At 43.4% G+C, this 20,617-nt stretch overlaps 1 protein-coding gene across 3 annotated transcripts; it reads left to right on the top strand.

Moving 5' to 3' along the window:
• The first annotated feature begins 660 nt into the window (after positions 1 to 660).
• Positions 661 to 16,881, top strand: GSTA4 (glutathione S-transferase alpha 4). Of its 3 annotated transcripts, none has more exons than XM_036916375.2 (7): positions 661 to 760; positions 1,660 to 1,763; positions 7,857 to 7,908; positions 9,277 to 9,409; positions 10,206 to 10,347; positions 11,954 to 12,085; positions 16,299 to 16,881. In XM_036916375.2, exons 2-7 carry the CDS (start codon positions 1,677 to 1,679, stop codon positions 16,419 to 16,421), a joined length of 669 nt encoding a protein of 222 aa, XP_036772270.1. In that variant the 5' UTR covers positions 661 to 760; positions 1,660 to 1,676; the 3' UTR covers positions 16,422 to 16,881. The 3 variants fall into 3 exon arrangements, with proteins under 3 accessions (XP_036772270.1, XP_036772271.1, XP_036772269.1); XM_036916374.2 differs by lacking the exon at positions 661 to 760 and adding an exon at positions 831 to 946; XM_036916376.2 differs by lacking the exons at positions 661 to 760; positions 7,857 to 7,908 and adding an exon at positions 828 to 946.
• The last annotated feature ends 3,736 nt before the right edge of the window (positions 16,882 to 20,617 follow it).

Consider the following 20,617-nt stretch of genomic DNA (forward strand, 5'->3'; position numbering starts at 1 on the left):
TGTACCTTTAAAAAAAAAAAAACGGTTTAAATTTGCATGCATTGTCAAAAGAAAGGCAGACTGCCACATGCAGCGCCTCATTTGGATGTGTCTGGAGTCTTGGAAGCTTGACTACCCTACGTTCTCCTACAAATGGACCTTGAGAGCTTGTTTGGAGGTTCTAGCAGGGGAGCGCAGCTACTCGTATACCCTTGACCGAAGAACGGTCCTCCTCTATCGGGGAAGGTCGTCCTCTTCGACCGAGCGCGCAGCTTCGGGAGGGACGCACATGGAGCGGTGAGGGAGGAAGGGGACACCCGCCTAGCCAGCCAGATCAGCCGAATCAACCCTGGCGATCAATGGGGTGACAGATGTCGCAGCCAGATCGCCCTCACATCCGAAAATTCGCGGTTGCTCAGGAAGAATATAAACCTAAAGAGAATTTTGTCTTTACACATAGGTGTACTAGTTTACCACTCCAGGCCTTTAGCAGGAATTTTCAAGTAATCCAATTTTTATTCCAAAGCTAGCCTAGTATTTCAAAGGTCACTTTATCTCTCAAAACGCTAAATTGGTGTAGAAACGGGCACGAATTGGGGCTGTTTTCACATTGTCCAGAATGCCTTGCAGATGGGTGGGGCATGCTAAACAGTGCCGTCCCTATTGGCGCAGCCTCCTGGAGCCTCGCCCACCGCGGGCGCCCTCTTCAGCCGCGGGTGTGCGGCGCTGCAGACCGCTCGCTGCGCGCTTTCCGCGGCTCCCGGCCCCGTGCGGATCCCAGGTCTGTCTGCCTGTCTCCCCTCCCGCCATTTCCCCGCTTCTCGTCTGCCCTCCTCTCCCGGGCCTCTTACCCCGTCTGCCATCCCTCACCCTCTCCCCGCCGCCCGCCCTCTGTGCTTTGCGTTCCCGCCCCCTTCTGAGCAGAGTGGGCCTCCTTGGCTGGGGATGGGGTCATTCTTGGCTATGGGTGCGTATTTCTATTAACCCGCTCTGCGGACTCAATCCATTGGAAGGCGGGTCGGATCCGCCCCGGTCCGGGCCCAGCGTGCGCCGAGCCGGGTCGCGGGATACCCCGGGAGTCCCGTCTCGGGTGACCGAGTCCGTGGCTCATCTCCCGGCCTGGGCGGGAGACGAGGGCGACCCGCGGGCAGCCCCCGCGGGCGTGACGATAGACGCACGCTTTGCAGACAATAGTCATACTGGGCCTGTCCACCGCCCGGGTGCTGTGACGATCGAATATGAGGATGCATGTGAAAGTATGATTTCTTGCAGAGGTGCCAGTGGGGGCATTATTCCCCTCCACGGCCCTCCGCGTCTTGACTGTCCAGGCCGAATTTGGAAAACTGAGGTTTTCAAGGTCAAAGTATATAATGTTCTGAATCTGTGAAATACCGTGAGGTTAGCGCCACTGTCTTTGCTACAGATGGCCTCAGCTTCCCCAGATCCAGAATAAGAAATCATGAATAGAAACAGTATGGAAGCTAAGGTCGTTGGTTTGGTTTTTTTTTTTTTAATGGTGGTATGTTTTTATTTAGTGAGGGAAAATGCAGTAATAATATTTTTAAAAACTAGTTTCTTGTGCCAAAATCCTGAATATTCCTTTAGCCCCTGAGCACTGGGTTGAGGCCACGAAATTAAGACTGTTACGTGCGAGGAGCTGCTGCATCTGTTTTTTTTCAGAAAGCAGAAAAGCCGCGATGGCAGCGAAGCCCAAGCTCCACTACCCGAACGGGAGGGGCCGGATGGAATCCGTAAGATGGGTTTTAGCTGCCGCTGGAGTCGAGGTAACCCGTGTGCTGTCTATTCACAGATTTGTCGTGACTTAGAGACTTTTGAGGAGAACATACATGGCGGAGTCCTGTTCTGGGCCTCTCCCACTGCTATTACAGGCATGCTTCATTGAGTCAGAAGATTCCTTCCTTTCAAGGGTTTTTTTCTTTATATATAAAATGTAGTTGACAGAATTCTATCTTACTTTCTATCCCTGCTTATTCATTGGCTTCTGTCTGATCTAAAAATTGAATGAGTTTTTCCACTAAGGTCCTTTTACTGTTCTGAAAGCAACAGAATGAAATGCAACCTGTGGACCTGATCTAGATACAGACCAGAATAAACAAATTATAAAAAAAAACATTTGAGACAATCAGACTGAGTGTTAGATGGTAAGAAGAAATTGTTGGGTGTGATAATAGTACTGTGGTTATGTTTTAAATTTTCAAGTAGGAACAGTGGTAAAGAGAACATGACTATGAATTTCAGTGTGCCCTTCATCCTTCACAGATTCAACAATCATTAACTTCATGCTAATCTTATTTCATCTATCCCCTCTCCACTTATTTTGTGGGAGTATTTTAAAGCAAAATGTAAACAGCATGTCATTCCATCTGTGCGCATTTCATTTTTTATCTCTAAAGATGGGGATTTTAAAACATAACCACAGTACTATTATCACACCCAACAATTTCTTCTTACCATCTAACACTCAGTCTGATTGTCTCAAATGTTTTTTTTTATAATTCGTTTATTCTGGTCTGTATCTAGATCAGGTCCACAGGTTGCATTTCATTCTGTTGCTTTCAGCATTTAAAAAATCTGTAACAGTTGCCTCTGCATTAAAAATAAATAAATTATATTTGGGAATAATTTTAGATTTATGGAAGTTACAAAGATATTACTGCATGCTCTCATACAACTACCACTCAGTCTCCTCTGATGATGACATCTTACATAACCGTGTCAAAACTAAGAAATTAGCATTGGTGCATGACTCAACTACAGACTATTCAAATTGAATGAGTTTTTCCACTAATGTCCTTTTACTGTTCCAGGATCCAACATATTTTGCCATTATGCTCCCTTACTCTCTCTCATCTTTGACAGTTTCTCAGTTTTTCCTGTATTTCACGACCTTGACAGTTTTGAAAAGTATTGGTCAGGTTTCTGATAGTATCCCCCACAGTTTGGGTTTGTCTAACATTTTTATCATGATTAGTCTGGCGTTTGGGGCTTGCGGGGACAGTGGCACAGAGGTGAAGTCCCCTTCTTGTTGGCATCATATTAGGGGTTCCATGAGCTCTTTCTAGGGCTGTTAAACTTGGTCATTTGGTTAAAAGGTGGTGTCTGCCAGTTTTCTCATTGTAAAGGCATTATTTTCCCCTCTGTTGTTTGAAACTGAATCAATAAGTTCAGCCCACACTCAACCGGATGGTAATTAAGCTCCAGCTCCTTGCGGTGGGCAGTATCTGCATTTAGAATTTTTATGTAAGGAGCCTTGTCTTTTTTCCCTCCATTTATTTTGTTATTCAATCATTGATTTATATGGACTTAAGTATATTTTTTTGTATTTAGGTTATAATCCAATAATACTTTGTTATTTATATTGTCCCGGCTCTAACCACTGTGCCTTCCAGGGTGGCTCTGTGCCCTTTCCGCATAGCCCCATCCTCTCTTTTCTTTTCTTTTTTTTTCTTCAGCCCTTTCTTCCTTTCTGACACTGTAAAGTACTCCAGGCTCATCTTGTATCTTCCTTGCCCTGGCCCTAGAGTCCAGTATTTCTCCACGGAGTCCAAGTCCCTTTTATTAGAAAATAAAGGTATTAGCAGCCAAGATCTGGGTGCTATGTGTCTGCATTTGTTTCTAGAGCCGTTTATTTATGAAAAAAAAATTCTGCCCTACAGAATTTCCCCCATTCTAGATTTGGCTGATTTACCCTCATTGTAACGTATCCTTCTATTGTCTATAGTTCCTACAAACAGCTAGTTGTACCCAGAGGTGTGATCAAATCCAGGCTTCCTTCTATCTCTAAATTTTTTTTTCCTGCCAGACTCCATCAGAGGGAAACTGAACATATTTCTATTGCGCAGCATCAGAGAATGTATGACGTGGGTCTCCTTTTCAGCAATGCCAAGCTTGAGCCATGCGTTCCAGTGATGTCAGCCTGATCCAAGCAGTATAAATTTTTCTCCATTACCTTTTTAATTAGTATTTTTCGCAGCTTTTGACCATCACCACTGTTAGGGCTTACATACAAAATCATGATTTTTCTGTATCTTTCATTTTATCTGAATTTGTTAACTGTGTTTCTCACATGAAGAGTAATTTTTCACTTGTTAACTAATTACCTTGAATTACATTTCCGATAGGAAAGGGAAGGTAAATGCTTGATTCTCTCTTTTTATTAATTTTTCAAAATAACAAGTCGTTACCCTGGTAACCGGCAAAGATGACAAATAGTGACTGTTCAGTTTGGGGCTTCGTTTTTTGTTTGGGTTGGGTTTTGGTTTCTTTCCTTATCATATCATCATACCTTTTTATACAGTGTTTTATAATTTTCTAAATTAGTTGATTTCATTTTTATATGCAAATTCGGACTTCTCACATCTCTTGAGAATTTTGAAGGCCTGATGGTGCTGGGCTCTCAGTTCCACAGGGGCAGCAGTTGCTGTGAATCTGAGGAAGGACTGCCACTATAGATGGACCTTTCTAGTTCAATAGTCCCCATCATTCCCTGGTGTCTCAGGATTATTTTCCAATTGTCTGGAGAAGAGAGTGAAAAAATTCTAAGGGCCGTAACTTGAACCTGGATGGCTTATTTATGTCACCTAACACTTGTTTTGCTTCTGAGTTTGCAAATCTGGCTTATTTAATTAGTTTTGCAATGGACATCTCATATGTGCATGTAATATAATCCTTTGTCAAGTCTTCTCTTTCCCCTGTCTTCATTCTGCCCTGTCCCCCTTGCTCTATGAGTCAAGATTCTTTGTCACAATAATAGAAATCAATCCAAAGTCAGTTAAACAAAGAAGAGCATGTGTCATATGACCCACCTACCCTAGATCAGCCACAGTGGGCAGGCAGGTGGGTAGGATAATTAGCCCAGCTTGGGTTTTGATCCCACCTCTTCGACTAGGGTGGAGGGAGCTAGATTGGCCTCTCTGGATAGGGCTAACCACATGGTTAACAGAAAAAATTCCTAAAAGATAGTATTGGGAGTCCCCTCCCCATTTCTTTGCTAAAACACATTTTTAGCTCAGTTTATGCTCATATAGATCTGAAACAGGAGGGCTGGCTGGCAGCCACTGGATGCGTTCATTATACCCTATGTCATAGTATTGAATTAAGCCTGAAATGAAAAGCACACAACGTCTGAGTAACTAGGTCGTTAAAACCTGCGGAAAGGCAGCCTGTCCTAATTCAGGGAGTCAGTGTCCTCTGTCTCTGTCGCCTGGTTGGAGTCCTTAAACAGTGTTGCTTCTTCACTGCCTGGGGCTTTATTTGCCTGAAGGTAGCCCAGAAAGCAAGCCTGAGCCCCCTTGTTAAGAGGGAACACGTGTAAAAGAGGAGACTTAAGGGCCACAGACTCCTAATTCAGGACTTCTGGGCAATTCCCTTAGAACTGAAAGTGTTGAAAAGGGAGTGCTGGGGTGTGCAAGAGGCAGTTCTCCGGAGAGTCCTACGTGGGAACAGTGCCCTGGTTAGGAGACAAAGACAAATGACTGTGAAGATGGAAACCTGGACGCTGTGTTCTGTCCTTACAGCCTCAAGCAATACTGAGAATACGGTCACCATGCTCCCTCCAAGCTCTGCCTGTGATTTTCTCCCTTTTCCTCCATTCCAGCATCAGCTTCTCACCGATCACCAGTTTTATACAGTTTGACACAGAGTGTCTCTGGTGAGAGATGGCACACTTTTTATAGAATGTTCCCAGAAGTCAAAAACCAGAATCAGAACCATTTGGAAGAACTTGTTTTAAAAAATGGCTATTTCCACTCTCTCCCATCTCCTGACTGTGAATCTCAGAGGGGAGTGCCTGGCTCTGACTCGGAACCCCTGTCACTTTTTTATGTGCTTTAAATGATCACGGTGACACAAATTTGAGAGCAGCAGCGTGGAGGGAGCACCACTCCCAACACTTCTGAACAGCTAGGTGTTTGGACCGGTGCCCCGAACATTCTTGCCCTGAAGCCACTGTTCAGATGGCACCGGATGGAGTTCCTGGGGACACTGAGGCCCCTCTCCTCATGCCACAAGGATCCTGGCCAGTAGGAGACGCTGTGCCTCTATCCCAGTTCAGCCCCCACGCCAGCTAGTTGAGATGGAGGAAGGGAGGACTCCTGATCCCGTGCCATCAGCTCTGCCCTCCATCTGATGATTGGGGGAGCAGCACAGGGACAGACACAGGTGGGGAGCCATCCCGGGACGGGGTGAGAGGAGGCCTCCTCTTTCCCACAGGAAGCACCTTAGTGCCTTAGAACACACTGTGTAATGTCAGGAGAGGGAGTTGTTTTCAGTGTTTCTTTTTTTCCACCCCAAGTTTTAAATCTGAAAACTTTCAAACCTACAGCAAAGGTGTAATAGTATAACGGACACCTTTCAACTAGATTCACCAGTGACTAGTATTTGGCTACGTTTGCTCCCTCTTTTTGCCCCACCTCGCCCCTGCCCTGCCTCTCTGCTTTTTTATTCTCAGTCATTAACAGCAAGTAGAAGACATCAGCATGTCTCTTCCTCCTAAGAAAGAATAATGATTCTAATAACAACAGTATTGCCACAAATAAGAAAATTAATACTAGTTTTACAAAATCTACTATGTAATGCATATTCAAAGTTCCCTGTTTTCCCCCAAATGTCTCTGTAACTGTTACTTATCTATCTAGCGGTTATAATTATCCCCCATAATCCAGGATCTAGTCAAGATTCAGGCATTTGGTGGTTCTGCCTTTTTGGCTCTTTATCAAGAACAGTACATGCTCTTTTTTCTTTTGTACCCTTGACCTGACAGAAAAGGAATGTGTGAAGGAGAAATTGAGTCTCTTGCGTGAATTTCTGTCAACAAAGAGCCAGTTATGTGACTTAGAAACACCAAATTGCATAAAGGAGAGTTAGCAGAGGAGGGCCGAAGTCAAATCTCCTTTAAATAAAGCTTTTTCCTTGGCAAATGGAGCTCGTGTTTTCAGTCCGGAAGTGAATAGGTGTGTAGAAACAGGAGCCAGCTGAGTGGTAAAGACCAGAGTGGGAATGACAGAGGCAGACAAATCCCCCAAACCCGTTCCAGAACCTTGCACACCCACATGATGTTTAAAAACAAAAAAAAAATGAAGTTGTCTGTAAGCCTGAGAGTCCAGGCCATTTTTGTGACAGTGTCCCATGTTGCGGATATGCCTCACGTTCCCATGCACTTAGACCCAGGTTAAATGTTTCTGGCCATGTTTTTACTGTGTCTCTGTGTCCTTCTCATTGTGTAACAGCAGGAATCCCACCGTGTCTAGAGTGGCCCCCAGTAGGGAGCTAAGTTTGGTGCCTTGGTTAGATAGTTGGTGAGATCTCCAGATCTTTCCATCCCAAAGATACATTTTTCCTTGGTCATACTTAAGTTGTTTGAATATTCTGTGTATGACAACTCAATGAGTTCGGCATCGACTGTGATTCTTATCAGAATCGGTTATTACACTGTAGGTTGCAAATTGGCGACTTCCTAATTTTATCATTGGCTAACACTAATTCGAGCTTTCCCTCCCCTCCTTTTTTAAAAAATGTCATCACTGATGGATGCAGGGATTTTTTTTGTTGGTGTGCATTATTGCTCGTTCTGATGCTCGGATTATCCCAAGCCTCGCTAGGGAGTCCCGCCGTTGGAGTCTGCATGCCTTTGCCTACTTACTCGTCTTTGCGTGCTTCCTTGCTTTCTGATGGAGCAGAATCAACCTTTCCTCCTAGAAGCCCATGTTTCTTTTGTGCACAGTGATACTTAGAAACCAAGATGTGGGTGCTAAATGCTTTTTTTCTCTCTGCTTCTGAGGCACTTTAACTTGGTGTTTTCAGTCCTGATCCTGCAATGACATGTACCTTCTTTGGGTGGGTTTTTTTTTTGTATTTAGTTTGATGAAGAATTCTTAGAAACAAAAGAACAGCTGCAGAGGTTGCAGGATGGTGAGTATGGGGATGAAACAACTGTCGGTGATACTGATTTTGTTTCTTAACCATCCAGTGTCATATGTGGGAGGGCAGAGACACTGCTGACACCGGGCATTCAGAGCAGTGTCCTAAAACCAGACGAGCAGGAGGGAGTAATAGCTGAAAATGGTAGAAAATGGCCTGCTATTCAGTAAGAGCAAGCAAAGGGAGAAGCACCCGAAGGAATGGCCCGTCTCCATCCCTTTCTCCTCCCCCGGCCCTCCTCTCACCCCTTTTTCCCCTTTCTTCCTCTCCTTTCTCCCTTTCCTCCTCATCTCCTTGACTGAGACATTGGTACCTGCTTGAAGTATACAGATAGAAATTCCCATTTACAACTGGGCTGCATTTCTGAAGTAAATACCAAACAAATGGAATCAATGAAAAGCCCCCCTTTTACTCCTGGTCGACCCTGCCCACACCCAGGCCCCATAAGCAATTCCTAGCAAGTCTGTGAGCAGCCTTCTCCCAGCCATCAGCAGGGTCCCCAAGCCTGAGTGCAGGCTCCCTAGACGGGGGCCGGCTCTGCAGGACTGTAACGTCACCATGCGTGACACTGGTCTGACAGCCCTAGGCATGTGCGGAGTACCCATCTCCCCTCCACCCTCCTGTGCCCCCGACCCTTGGTGCCCCTGGGGGGCTGGGCTATGTCCTGTACGTGCATCTCTCCCCAAAGCTTGGTATGTGAAAGGTGGTTGATAACAGGTTTGTTGAAGAAACCTATGAGTTGCTTTTTAACCAGTGACAGGCAAACTTGATAGTAAGTAGTCTGTGGCTGTGGAAAAGAAAAACTGGTGAATATACATGAATATCAATTGGTGACTTAGGTTTCCTTATCAGATTGGCTTCAGCAGTGCAGTTGGTAGAACATTCTACAGCGATGGAGATGTTCCGTGCTGCACAGTGCAGTCCAGCAGCGGCTCACCACAGGGGCCAGCTGAGCACTTGAAATGTGTCTAAGTGTGACTAAGGAACTGAACTTAAAATTTTTTTAAATATCGATTAATTTAAATTTAGGTCTAACCAGACACATATAGCTATTGGCCACCAAACTGGCCAGCTCAGCTCTGCAGAGCTCTTCCTTACCTTCTTCCCCTTATCACTATGGGTAGCTGTTCCCTGGGATGAAAGTTGAAGAAAAGAAGGTTTGAAACAATGCTAGTTTTTTGGCTTCTTTTATGGCTAAATCTGCACCCCTGAAGGAAGTTGAGGCTGTCTGTCATCAGGGAGCTTTGCATTATGTCCTAAGGCTATGGTGCCAATGTCCCTTTTCATTCAATAGAGGATCTTTTTAGGGGTTGGGGGACCAGGAAGAGATCACTTCTAACTCTGGGCTTCTGATCTCAGGTAACCACCTGCTGTTCCAGCAAGTGCCAATGGTTGAAATTGACGGGATGAAGTTGGTGCAGACGCGAAGCATCCTCCACTACATAGCGGACAAGCACCATCTCTTTGGCAAGGACCTCAAGGAGAGAACCTTGTACTGTGGCCCTTCTCGCATGTTCTCACTTGTCAGCTACTGATGCCTTAGCTGGTTTTAGCAGCAGTCCTCTGCAGCACACCCCGTCTACTTTATGCCTTGTATCGTTAGTGTGAACGGGGAACAAAAAGTTGGAAAATCAGTACAGAGATACTGGATCCTGTATCTGGGGTGTGACTGTTTCAGGTTTCAACATGTTTAAATTTATTATCATCGAATATTAGGAACAGGAAGCTGCTGTGACTTTCAGGGCCTGGAATACTGTGCCTTGGGCTATAATTTTAAATTCAGAGTCTGGCCCTTCTACCTCCTAGATGCACGATACCTGGCAAAGTGCTAAGTTCCAGGGTCCTGATGAGTTTCCCATACGATGGGATAACAATAGCACATTCCTCATAACGTTATAGGATTCACTGGAATTTGGATATTTCCAGATACTGGATAATTTAGCATCATGCCTGGTACATACCGAGCATTCCACAAATGATATCACTGTTTTTATAAATGTGAAATTCCACCCACAGCGAGCATTGGTGCTGGGATCAGGAGGAGGGCAGGAGAGAGAGGGCAGTCATGACTATTATGCTTTCTGATTTGGGACAGATTTTCCTAAAGGAGTTTTCTAAATTACAATTAGACTTGACTTTGCATATGTGCTCTTAAGAGACAGGTGTAGATAAGTGCTTATTGGTACTTAAGTTGCCGGAGCCTTAAGAGAAAAGCACTCTGAATGGTTAGTTGTGGAAGTTGGTGAGTTCGAAGCAGGGGAAACTGAGAACACTGTTTTTGTTTTAAGGATTGACATGTACGTGGAGGCAACACTAGATCTTCTGGAACTGATTATCATGCATCCTTTCCTAAAACCAGATGATCAACAAAAGGAGGTGGTTAACATGGCCCAGAAGGCTATCATTAGATACTTCCCTGTGTTTGAAAAGGTAGGTGGCAGGGAAGCCTATAAATGCAGGATAACCAGCTCCAAGGGAGCTGCCACTAATATCCGTGCAGGGAAGTGTAAAGCTAGGCTGTTGGACTAACCTCACAGACAGCAGCCATCAGCACAAAGTCAGGATGTCTTGGAGCCCCTTAGACTCTACCAGGACCAGGGGTTCACCACAGGTGTGCATTATCATGCCTTACATTCACCAGGTGCCCACCTGTGTAAGAGAAGGAAAAGCAAAAACGACTTCATTCATTCATTCTTTCATCCCACAGATATCTGTGGAGCAGCCTACTTGGTGGTTGGACATAAGAGAAGAACCATTGCTGTTTTATTTCTCTTCTTTTGCTTGTTACCTGTTTTGTTGTTTTCCTTGTATGTTATTGTATCTGCTTTTCTGAGATTCAGGCTCCTCTTTTCCTCAACTGAGAGGAATTGTTTTAAATGTTTTGATTAAAAAACAAAAGAAGAAAATGTGAAAATATGAAATTGGCGAACCTCCTCTGGTCCTTTTTGTGGAATTAGATAAAAGAAGGAGAGGTATCATCTGGGTTTTTCTGTCACTGGGTTTCATGGTCTCTTGTCCAAGTGGACACTTGGTGAATGTGCAATATGATAATGCAGAAATGTGGGGTGACAAGGGAGTAGGTGCCTCGGTGAAAGGTCACTGCTGGGTCTTACATCCCAGTGGGCCAGACCTTGTCAGGGCCCCTCCCAACACAGTGAAAAATTGTGACCCCTCATTTTACACATAATGGATCAGTCACGGAGAGATTGAGTGATGTGCCCAAGGTCAGGAGCCAAGATTGAAACTCTGGCCCCTTACTGTAACTGGATTCATTGTGTTCCCCCACTCTGGTTCCAGTAGCTGTGTTTGATTTGGAGTCGTATGTACAGTCTTTGGCAGGCACATGCGTGCACACGCACACACACAGGTACTCGCACTTGTGAGCGGGCATCCAAGAGTTCACTGCAAAGGCGTTTTTCCCTCTTTCACCACTGTTCCCTGTCTCTCCCTGATCATCACCTGCTCCTGTGACTCTCGCGCCTATGTGTGACTCTCAAAACGGGAGTCAAGATAAACTGTCATGCTTTTAATATTCTCTGTTTTGGAAGATGGGAAAGGAAGCTTGCTTTTTTTATAATCATGTCCAGTTTGTGACTATGAGTCCTGATGGTTGTAGAAATAGAACTGGCAAAGAGATCAGACCTTTGGAGAGGTCCTCTTGCCCACTCCTTAACATCACATTCCCCCAGCCGCCTGAGTTTGCATCAAGACTAATTCATTTCTGTAGACATTTTTATGGAATAGGTGCATCTGTTTAAAGCACTGGATGCTAAATCCAGAATTAATATTTCCTTCCTGTTTTCAGTGTCTCATTCTGATATAAAGCAGTTATTTAATAATGCTTTCATTTCTACACCTTTTCTGCTCTTTCTCTCTGTCCGATATAGGGAGCTTCCTTAGTTGATGTTATTTCTCAGAGGATCAAAGGACAAGGTTGTAGTTAGACCTTTTCTCAGATACTGCACTGATTCAATAGCTTCATTCAGTTCTCCATGTGAAGTAGTATTGACCAGTGCGAAACATTAACATCCTACAGGTTTTAAGGGATCATGGACAGAGGTTTCTCGTTGGTGATCAGCTGAGCCTTGCAGACGTGATTCTACTCCAAACCATTTTGGCTCTAGAAGAGAAAATCCCTAACATCCTGTCTGCGTTTCCTCACCTTCAGGTAAATAAAATCATGTTTTAGAAGATTGGCTCAGAGCTCTGAGGCCTTCCTTGGATGTCTGTTGGCTGGCTGTGTGTGTGTGAGTTTTTGGTTTTTTTTTGTAGATTCTAGTTAGTAAAAGGAAATGCAGGTACAGACTTGAAATTTTTTTCTGCTCCCCACATCCTTAAGAGCTGTAAGATCATTTACACGTGAAAGAAGTTTTGCCTTCGTTTTGTTCCCTAACTACACTCTTGGGACAAACTCCACACATAGTTTGCTAAAAGGGACTTGCCATACAGGAATCACAGGGACAGGGTGCTCCTCAGCCGCTCGTGCCGTATGTCCTGACCTGAGAGCTGGACAGTCAGGCTCAGAAAGGCTCATGGTCAGCGTGTGGCTGTCAGGGTGTGGCTCCCAGTCTCTGAAGTAACGTGGCCTCAGACTGGAAATGCTGGAGCCTGAGTTCTGAGTGCCAGTAAGAGACACCCCAAACCTCACCCCAAAGCATTCCCTCTGTCTCATTCCCAGAACTTCCAAGGAGAGACGTGTGTGGCTTCTCTTATTCCTCAATATTATTGTGGCAGGATTGATGATAGAAGTTTAAAAATTATTCCTTCCACATATAAATAAGGAAATAGAGACCTAGATAAAGAAGTCAGTAGCCAAGATGGCCTACTTAGTGGGTGCCTGAATTTTGTCTGCAATCATAGCTTTTATCTCCAAGTCTAGTGGGCTTGGGGGGTGCCAAACTGTGGCCTCCCTCCCAGGCCACATCAGGCCTGCCACCTGGTTTTGTACAGCTCTTGAGTTGAGAATAGCTTTCACATTTTTAAATGGTTGGAAAATACCAAAAGAGCAGTAATATTTCATGACATAAGAAATTTTATGAAGTTAAAATTTCAGCATCTGCAAATAAGGTGATTGGCACAAAGCTTATTAAAACGCACATTCATTCATGCATTGTCTAAAGGAGCTTTTGTGCTTCCAAAGCAGAGTTGACCAGTTCTCATAAAGACTGTATGGTCTGCAAAGCCTAAAGTGTTTGCTGACTGGTCCTTTATAGGACAGGGTTGCCAATCCTTTATATAGACCAAATTTGACACATCTATGACCAAGTTACCAAAAGCCAAGAGAGACACACACTAAATCTCCAGAGTAATGTACATACATTAAAAAAAAATACTTTTCACACATCGTGTAGACATCATTTTGAAATTCTAATGAGGACATACATACGCCCAGAAAATGAGACTAGAAATCTTCAGCAAGGCAAATAGCCACTCTGTCCTTTAGCTATCTGTTCATTTCCTCTGGCAGATAAAGAGATGAACATTCTTTAATTTGACTTAAATACCAGTAGGTCCCTGAAGTAACCGAGGGACCTGTTGGTATTTTCCTTCTGTGGTGCTAACATATTGTTTTTAAACCCCAGGCACATCTCTGTAAATACAATTTTAATCTCTTATCAGATCGAGCATCAGTATTAAAGGACTTCAAAATCTAGCACCAGATCTGTGTTGAACTAAAGGGTCATTCCTGCATTGATTAAAGGGTAAAAAAAAATCAAATGTCACAAAAGTTTTATTAAACATGGTAAGTGCGAATCCCAGGTAAATATTGAAATCCTATGGAACAAGCTTCTAAATATTGGTAATAATACAAATAGTTCAAATAAGCAATAAAAGAGATTTTTTAATTTACATAGAACTTAATATTAGTGACATATGTATGTATGTATGTTTATATGTGTGTGCATGCTTAATTAAGGCTATGTGCTTTGTACAAATAGACATTTAATAAATAGTAGCTTTTTAAATAAATGTCCTCTTTGAAAGATTTTAATATAGTAATTATATATGATGGATGTAATTCAAATGTTTCACTAGATCTAATGGACTTTGCCTCATTTACCAAAAATTGGTAAGATTTGACTCTATGAGTGAAAAATATGATTTTCTTCCATTCCACTTTACACAAATACCTGATAAAGGATTTAAAAAAATGTATCTGGCTATCTCCCGCACATAGCCAGAAAGCAGATCCATTTACTAATAAGAGTAAAAAAGCCCAAGGAAGCTGAATCTTAAAATGTAAACTGTACCATCTGTTGACTTTTAAAAACAGTTTTATTTAAATTATTCATGCATTTTCTCTGAGCAGATCAGTATATTTGAGGTATTTTCATGCCTTTAATTCCTTTTTTCCTCTTGGAGCAAGTATAATCTTATTCTAGGTATCTTTTTTTTTTAGATAATTATTTTTTATTGAAGGGTAGTTGACGCACAGTATTACATTACATTAGTTTTGAAGTGTACAACACAGTGGTAGAACATTTATATACATAATTCTAGGTTCCAGCTATCACCCTACCAAGCTGTTACAATATCTTGACTATATTTCTTATGCTATACATTACATCCCGGTTACTTATTTATTTTACCATTGGAAGTCTGTCCTTTTTTTTTTTTTTTTTTTGTGAGGGCATCTCTCATATTTATTGATCAAATGGTTGTATAAATAAATAAATAAAATAAATAAATAAATAAAATTCTGTATAGGGGAGTCAATGCTCAATGCACAATCATTAATCCACCCCAAGCCTAATTTTCATCAGTCTCCAATCTTCTGAGGCATAACAAACAAGTTCTTACATGTAGAACAAATTCTTACATAATGAATAAGTTACATGGTGAACAGTACAAGGGCAGTCATCACAGAAACTTTCGGTTTTGCTCATGCATTATGAACTATAAACAGTCAGTTCAAATATGAATACTCATTTGGTTTTTATACTTGATTTATATGTGGATACCACATTTCTCTCTTTATTATTATTTTTAATAAAATGCTGGAGTGGTAGGTAGATACAAGATAAAGGTAGAAAACATAGTTTAGTGTTGTAAGAGAGCAAATGTAGATGATCAGGTGTGTGCCTGTAGACTATGTGTTAATCCAAGCTAGACAAGGGCAATAAAACATCCACGTATGCAGAAGATTTCTCTCAGATTGGGGGGGTGAGGTTCTAAGCCTCACCTCTGTTGATCCCCAATTTCTCACCTGATGACCCCCCTGCGACTGTGCCTGTCTTAGGTTGTTCCTCCCTTGAGGAATCTTACCCGTCTCTGGCTAACCAGTCATCTTCCGGGGCCATACAGGGAAATGTAAAGTTGGTAAGTGAGAGAGAAGCCTTATTGTTTGAAATGGTTAGCTTTTTACTTCTTTGCATATTTATGCCCTGTGGCTTCTATGCCCAGCATTTGTCTTGAGGTGTCTTTACCACTTGGAAGAATTATGATACTCGGTAAATTTGATATGAGGCACGAATTCTATTTAAGGGTTGTAATTAGGAAGGAAGAAGAAAAGCTATAGAAGTAGCAGGCGGAAGAAAACATGGGAAGATTGATTATTTCTTTGACATATCTTCTTGTAGAGTAACTTCAGCATGTATAGGTTTTAAGCTACTACTTAAATTGCGCACACACATTAACATAATAGAAGTATAGTTACATAACCAAAGCATACCTGTAATTACCAGCCATCTCCAGTGAAACCAAGAAAACCAGTTAGGCACCTTAGGCATTTGTGAAAACTTATCTATGATATGGTGGATATTGTCCAACTGAACTTGAACAGTCTGAGAGAAATCAGACAAATTAAAACAACCCATTCCTGGGGAATGTTCACATCCCTTATGTTCTTTTAACAGTAAATAGTCTGTAGTTGTAAGATTTTGGAGCGCTACAATTTGCACTTCTCCTAATTCTTGGTTGAGTTCCAACAGTATAGATCCAGTCAAATTTGTTGTTTTACTGTATGCACAGGCCAGCTTAGATATCTCCTTCCTCATTCCCATGGCAAGTCCAGGAGCTGGTGGGATGAGTGCATCTACAGCTGTAGCAGTGCGTGGATCTTTGTTGGGGTTTTTTGATGATCATCTTCTGGCATGATCTAGGTATCTTTTTAATTTGTCTATCTCTGAAAAGAGTTCACATCTTGGTGTACTATGAGATTTGCATAAAGCCTGATCTAGGTTCCAGCCGTTGTCGGCAGAGATTGTAATAATCATCCCGAGAGATCAGACCCTAAACAGATGCAGGGTTGTGGTTCTGACTGGATCCCCACCACAAATAGTTACTGCACCAACTCTGATGGGCCACTTTGCACGATGGTATTTTCATAGTAACCAGAACCTTTGCTGCCAACCTTTTGTGTGTTCTTTTTTTTTTTTAAGGAGTTTTCAGTGAAAATAAGTAATGTTCCTACAATTAAGAAATTTCTTGAACCGGGCAGCAAGAAGAAGCCACCTCCAGATGACATCTACGTGAGAACCGTCTACAACATCTTTATGCCCTAAAACAGTACATACACCTGTGAGTGAGAACTAGCGCCTGGAGGCTGCTGGGTCTTCAGCAGTAGCTTATTTGATGCCAGGCTGCTTGATCCCAGCTCTGTCATGTGCAGTGTATAGTTGTTCCTAAGTTGGGTCTTTCATGTCAAAGAGATCTCTTCTAGAAACATTAACATTGTTTCATCCATTGAAAAACTGTTTTGACACCATTTTCTGAAAACCTTTTTGAAAAGACTGGCATTTAGATCTGATCTGGCTACCCATTTCCCGAGAAGGATGGGCAGGACCTCATGTTCCCCTCTCAGCTTCTTTTCTCCTCTCCTTATCCCATTTTAAACCCCTCCTGTCTCTTCCTAATTTTTAATGTCTAATAACAGTAGAATATCTAGTAACTCTCAGCTGTAATAAATCCACATCAGTAATGAATATGGTCAATATTAGCCAAAATAAAGAGTTTACAAATCATTGCCCTGATGTTAGACTTTTTAAATTAAAATTTTCAGGATATATAATACATTTACGTGGTTGAGTGTATTATTTAAAAAAACAGAAAAGTATAAAAGGCTGTACAGTGAAAAGTGTTCTTTTCAGCCCACCCCGCCCTCCAGGTACCTGATTCTGCTCCCCAGACAGACACACTTAATATTTGTATATCTCTCCAGTTATATTTGACACATGTATAAGAAAATATAGATATATATTATTTTTATCCTCTTACCACCCAAATGGTTATTTACTACCCAAACGTTATTTGTAGGCTAATTTTTTTGCTTATCAGATCTAAAGGTTCAGTGTGTCAACACTGTTTTGAACATGTTGACTTATGCCTTGAATATTATGTTATGTGCCAGACAGGGTGACAGGAAGTGGAACCCAGAACAGAGCCCCTGTTCTGGAAGAAACCACTACAGAGTAAGGAGACAGATAATGTAAACAGCAGAAATAATTATGGAAAAGGAAGAATTGCAGCTTCAGGGATATCTGATACTCAGAAATCTAAAACCTGAGAATAAGGCAAGTCTTTGATGAGGGTCTCAGGGCACACTTACTATCCCTTACTCTAGGAGGGATTTCTGTTGAGATGTAAAAAACAGCAGTTGTGAGGTGACTGTGAATGCCACCCACCATCAGCACAGGTGCCTCCATGGTTTCTTAGAGGAAAATGAAGCCTAGATGTCAAGGTGGTCACTTGCCCTCATGCACCCACAGTGTGTGCGCTCTGTCATTGTTCCAATAGTTAGAATAGCAGGGCTTTGGGCCCTGTGGTGGTAGCTCACCTTTGGAGGGGCCGGAGACAGATCAGCCACGTGGCCTGTCAGTCATGCCCATGTGATGGAGCCCGGGTAAACGGTCTGCACTCAAGGCCTGGGCGGGCTTCCTCGGCTGACAATACTTCATTGTCACACACAGTTGCCAGGAGGAGGGACTGCTGTTCATGACTTCACGGAGTGAGGACATCCAGAAGCCCCATGTTTGGGACCCTCCTGGATTCTGCCCTGTGCATCCCTTCCCTTGGCTGATTTTCTTCTGTATCCTCTCCCTGTAATAAACCGTGGCCGTGAGTATATCAGCTTTCAGTGAGCCTGTGAGTCTTTCTAGCAGATTGTTGAACTTGGGGGTGTGTGGGGGTACCCCCTGAACTCTCAGTTGGTGCCAGAAGTGAGGGCAGTCTTTGGACTGCTCCTTGCAAACTCTTCAAGGAGAAAGGTTTTATACTCATTTAGAGACTGATTTGCACTTGGGAACCAGACATTGGCTTAATGGCACCCAGGGGTCTGTTGTATTGAGTTTTGTGGGATGGCAGCAAATGTGGGCTTTAGTGCTACCATTCTGATATGATTTCACTGCCCAGCGCCATTGCCTGGTAATACTAACCAGGGGCCTGCCAGGTGAGCCAGGAGCCATTTTATAGAAGTGGCGTTTTGGGTTGTAATTCTCTCAGACACAAGGGGGCCCTCCAGACTGGCTCTTTGAGGAAACAACCAGGGAGAAAGGTTGGCTTTTGTGCTGAACTGGAGGATTCTAGAAAAGAAATACAAGAAGCCGGGCTGTCTCCGATGAAGACAGGTGCCCATATGTTTTCTGCTTACGGTTTCCTGCCCTTAAACTGTGCAGTTCGCTTCCCATCCTGCAGACAAGGTCCCCCTCGTCCCTTCTGCCTCAGGGGGCATTACCCCAGTTTTATCAGAATCCCTTTTTGGTCTCCTACCCTTTAGCTTCAGCCCAGTCCCCCACTCCCATTTTCGTGAGCCCCGGGACTCAGGAAAACCAGAGAGGAGGCGCCGGCCCGGTGCTTTGCCCTTAACATGCAGCAGCGTGCTGGACCCCACGCACGAGACGGAAGCGGGGCGGAAGGGACGGGAGGCCCACTGGCCAACGCGTGCGGGGGGCACCAGCGGGGTGAAGGTGTCCGGCCACCTGTGCGTGGGCCGTGGCAGAGGCTCTGCTGGCTGCGGCAGGATTCAGCGGGGCCATGTGGGGCTCAGCCTTGAGCGACAGTGGAGGAGGTGCAGCACCTGAAGAGCCTGGGGGGACCCCGTACGAAGCACCCAGAGAGGCTTTGGCAGCTGGGGCGCCTGAAGGAACAGCTGGCTGTCCTCCCGCCGGGGCCTGGCCAGCAGGGTCCTAGGCGGCAGCCTCCTGGGGGCGAGCAGAGGGGAAGAGAAGTCCAGGGGGCAGCGGCTGCTTGAGGAACGAGCGTGGGCTTTTCAATGTGCTGCTGTTTCCTCTGTGTGGAATGTGCTTTTTTATTTATTCCACCCAGATTATCTGCCCCAGATGATTATATGGCGGCCTCTCTGTTCTATCCGCTTGAATGTCCCCACCTGAGGGGATCCTCTGACCACCCCCCCACACCAAGATCTCAGCTGTCTCCACACACCTCAATGTGTTTTATTTTCTTCAGACACCTGACACCCTCCTGCAATCTCACCTGTTTAATCAATTTGTGTCTTTATAGTTAAAGTGGTTTTCTTGTGGAAACATACAATTGCTTATATGTTTAATCTACTCAGGAGAGTCTCCTGTCTTTTAATTGGCATATTGAAGACCAGTCACATTTAAAATCATTATTGGTGTTGGATGGATTTTATCAACCACGTTTGTAACTGTTTTCTGTTTGTTACCTTTGTTCATTCTTTCTTTCTTTTCTTGTTTTATTTTTTTTGTTTTCCACCTTTTTTTTTTGGCCTTCTCTGGTTTGAATTAAGCATTTTTGTATGATTCCATTTTCTCTGCTCCCTTAACATGTCACTTATAGTACTTCCTTTTAAAAAAGAGTGGTTGCCCTGGAGTTATCAGTATGTATTTACAGCTACTGTAAGACTGCTTTCAAACTACCCTACACAGTGCCATGAGTAGGGCAGGCACCTTATAACTACTCCCAGTTCCTCCCCTTGTCCCTTATAAGATGGCTGTTAAAGATTTCACTTACCCATAAACTGTAATCTTCTGGTACATTGTTGCTATAATTATCTTGAGCAAACTGCACTTATTTATTTACATATTTATACTGCCTGTCTTCCCCAACTAGAATGTAAGCACCAAAGGTACAGAATCAGGTCTGTCATGCCCACCCACCACCTTGCCTTGCCCAACAGAGGCTCAGGGCCTAGAACAGTGCCTCTCACAGAGTGGTACTCAGTAAGTATTTGTTGAAGGAGCCAGTGGAATCTTACTTTCTTACCTGGGTAACTTGTTGTGCTACCAGATAAACAAACAATGGATGTAAAGTGAAGTCCCCAGAGGTATGTACAAACTGGAATGCTCATTGGCTGATCCCTGGGTGGGTGGGGCCTTCAATTGGAAGGGAAAGGATTATAAACCTCCACTTCATCCCCTCCACTGCACTTGGAGATAAGAGTCTGCAGGAGAGAGAGGTTAGTGGTGAAATTCTTGTATACTCTTCTTAAACCCGATTGATAGTTCTATTTTTGGAGCCAAATTTGCAGTGTATAGTCAGCAATTTTAAATTTGTGTTTAATGCCTATCATCTCTAAAGTTGCCTCTATCAAAGGAACAGATTGTTTTCTGCAGACTAGATACATACATGACAATGAGACAGTAAATGTACATCTAGAAAAGGCCTTTTAAAGACTTGCATTGCTTATGCTTCATATATAGACATCAGGAAAATGCACCCATATCACACATTAAATATAATTTCAAAAAGAAGGTGGGCGACTTAAGTAGTGTTTCAGTTG

This window comes from Manis pentadactyla, chromosome 16, assembly GCF_030020395.1.
Source record: "Manis pentadactyla isolate mManPen7 chromosome 16, mManPen7.hap1, whole genome shotgun sequence".
Classification (NCBI taxonomy): domain Eukaryota; kingdom Metazoa; phylum Chordata; class Mammalia; order Pholidota; family Manidae; genus Manis; species Manis pentadactyla.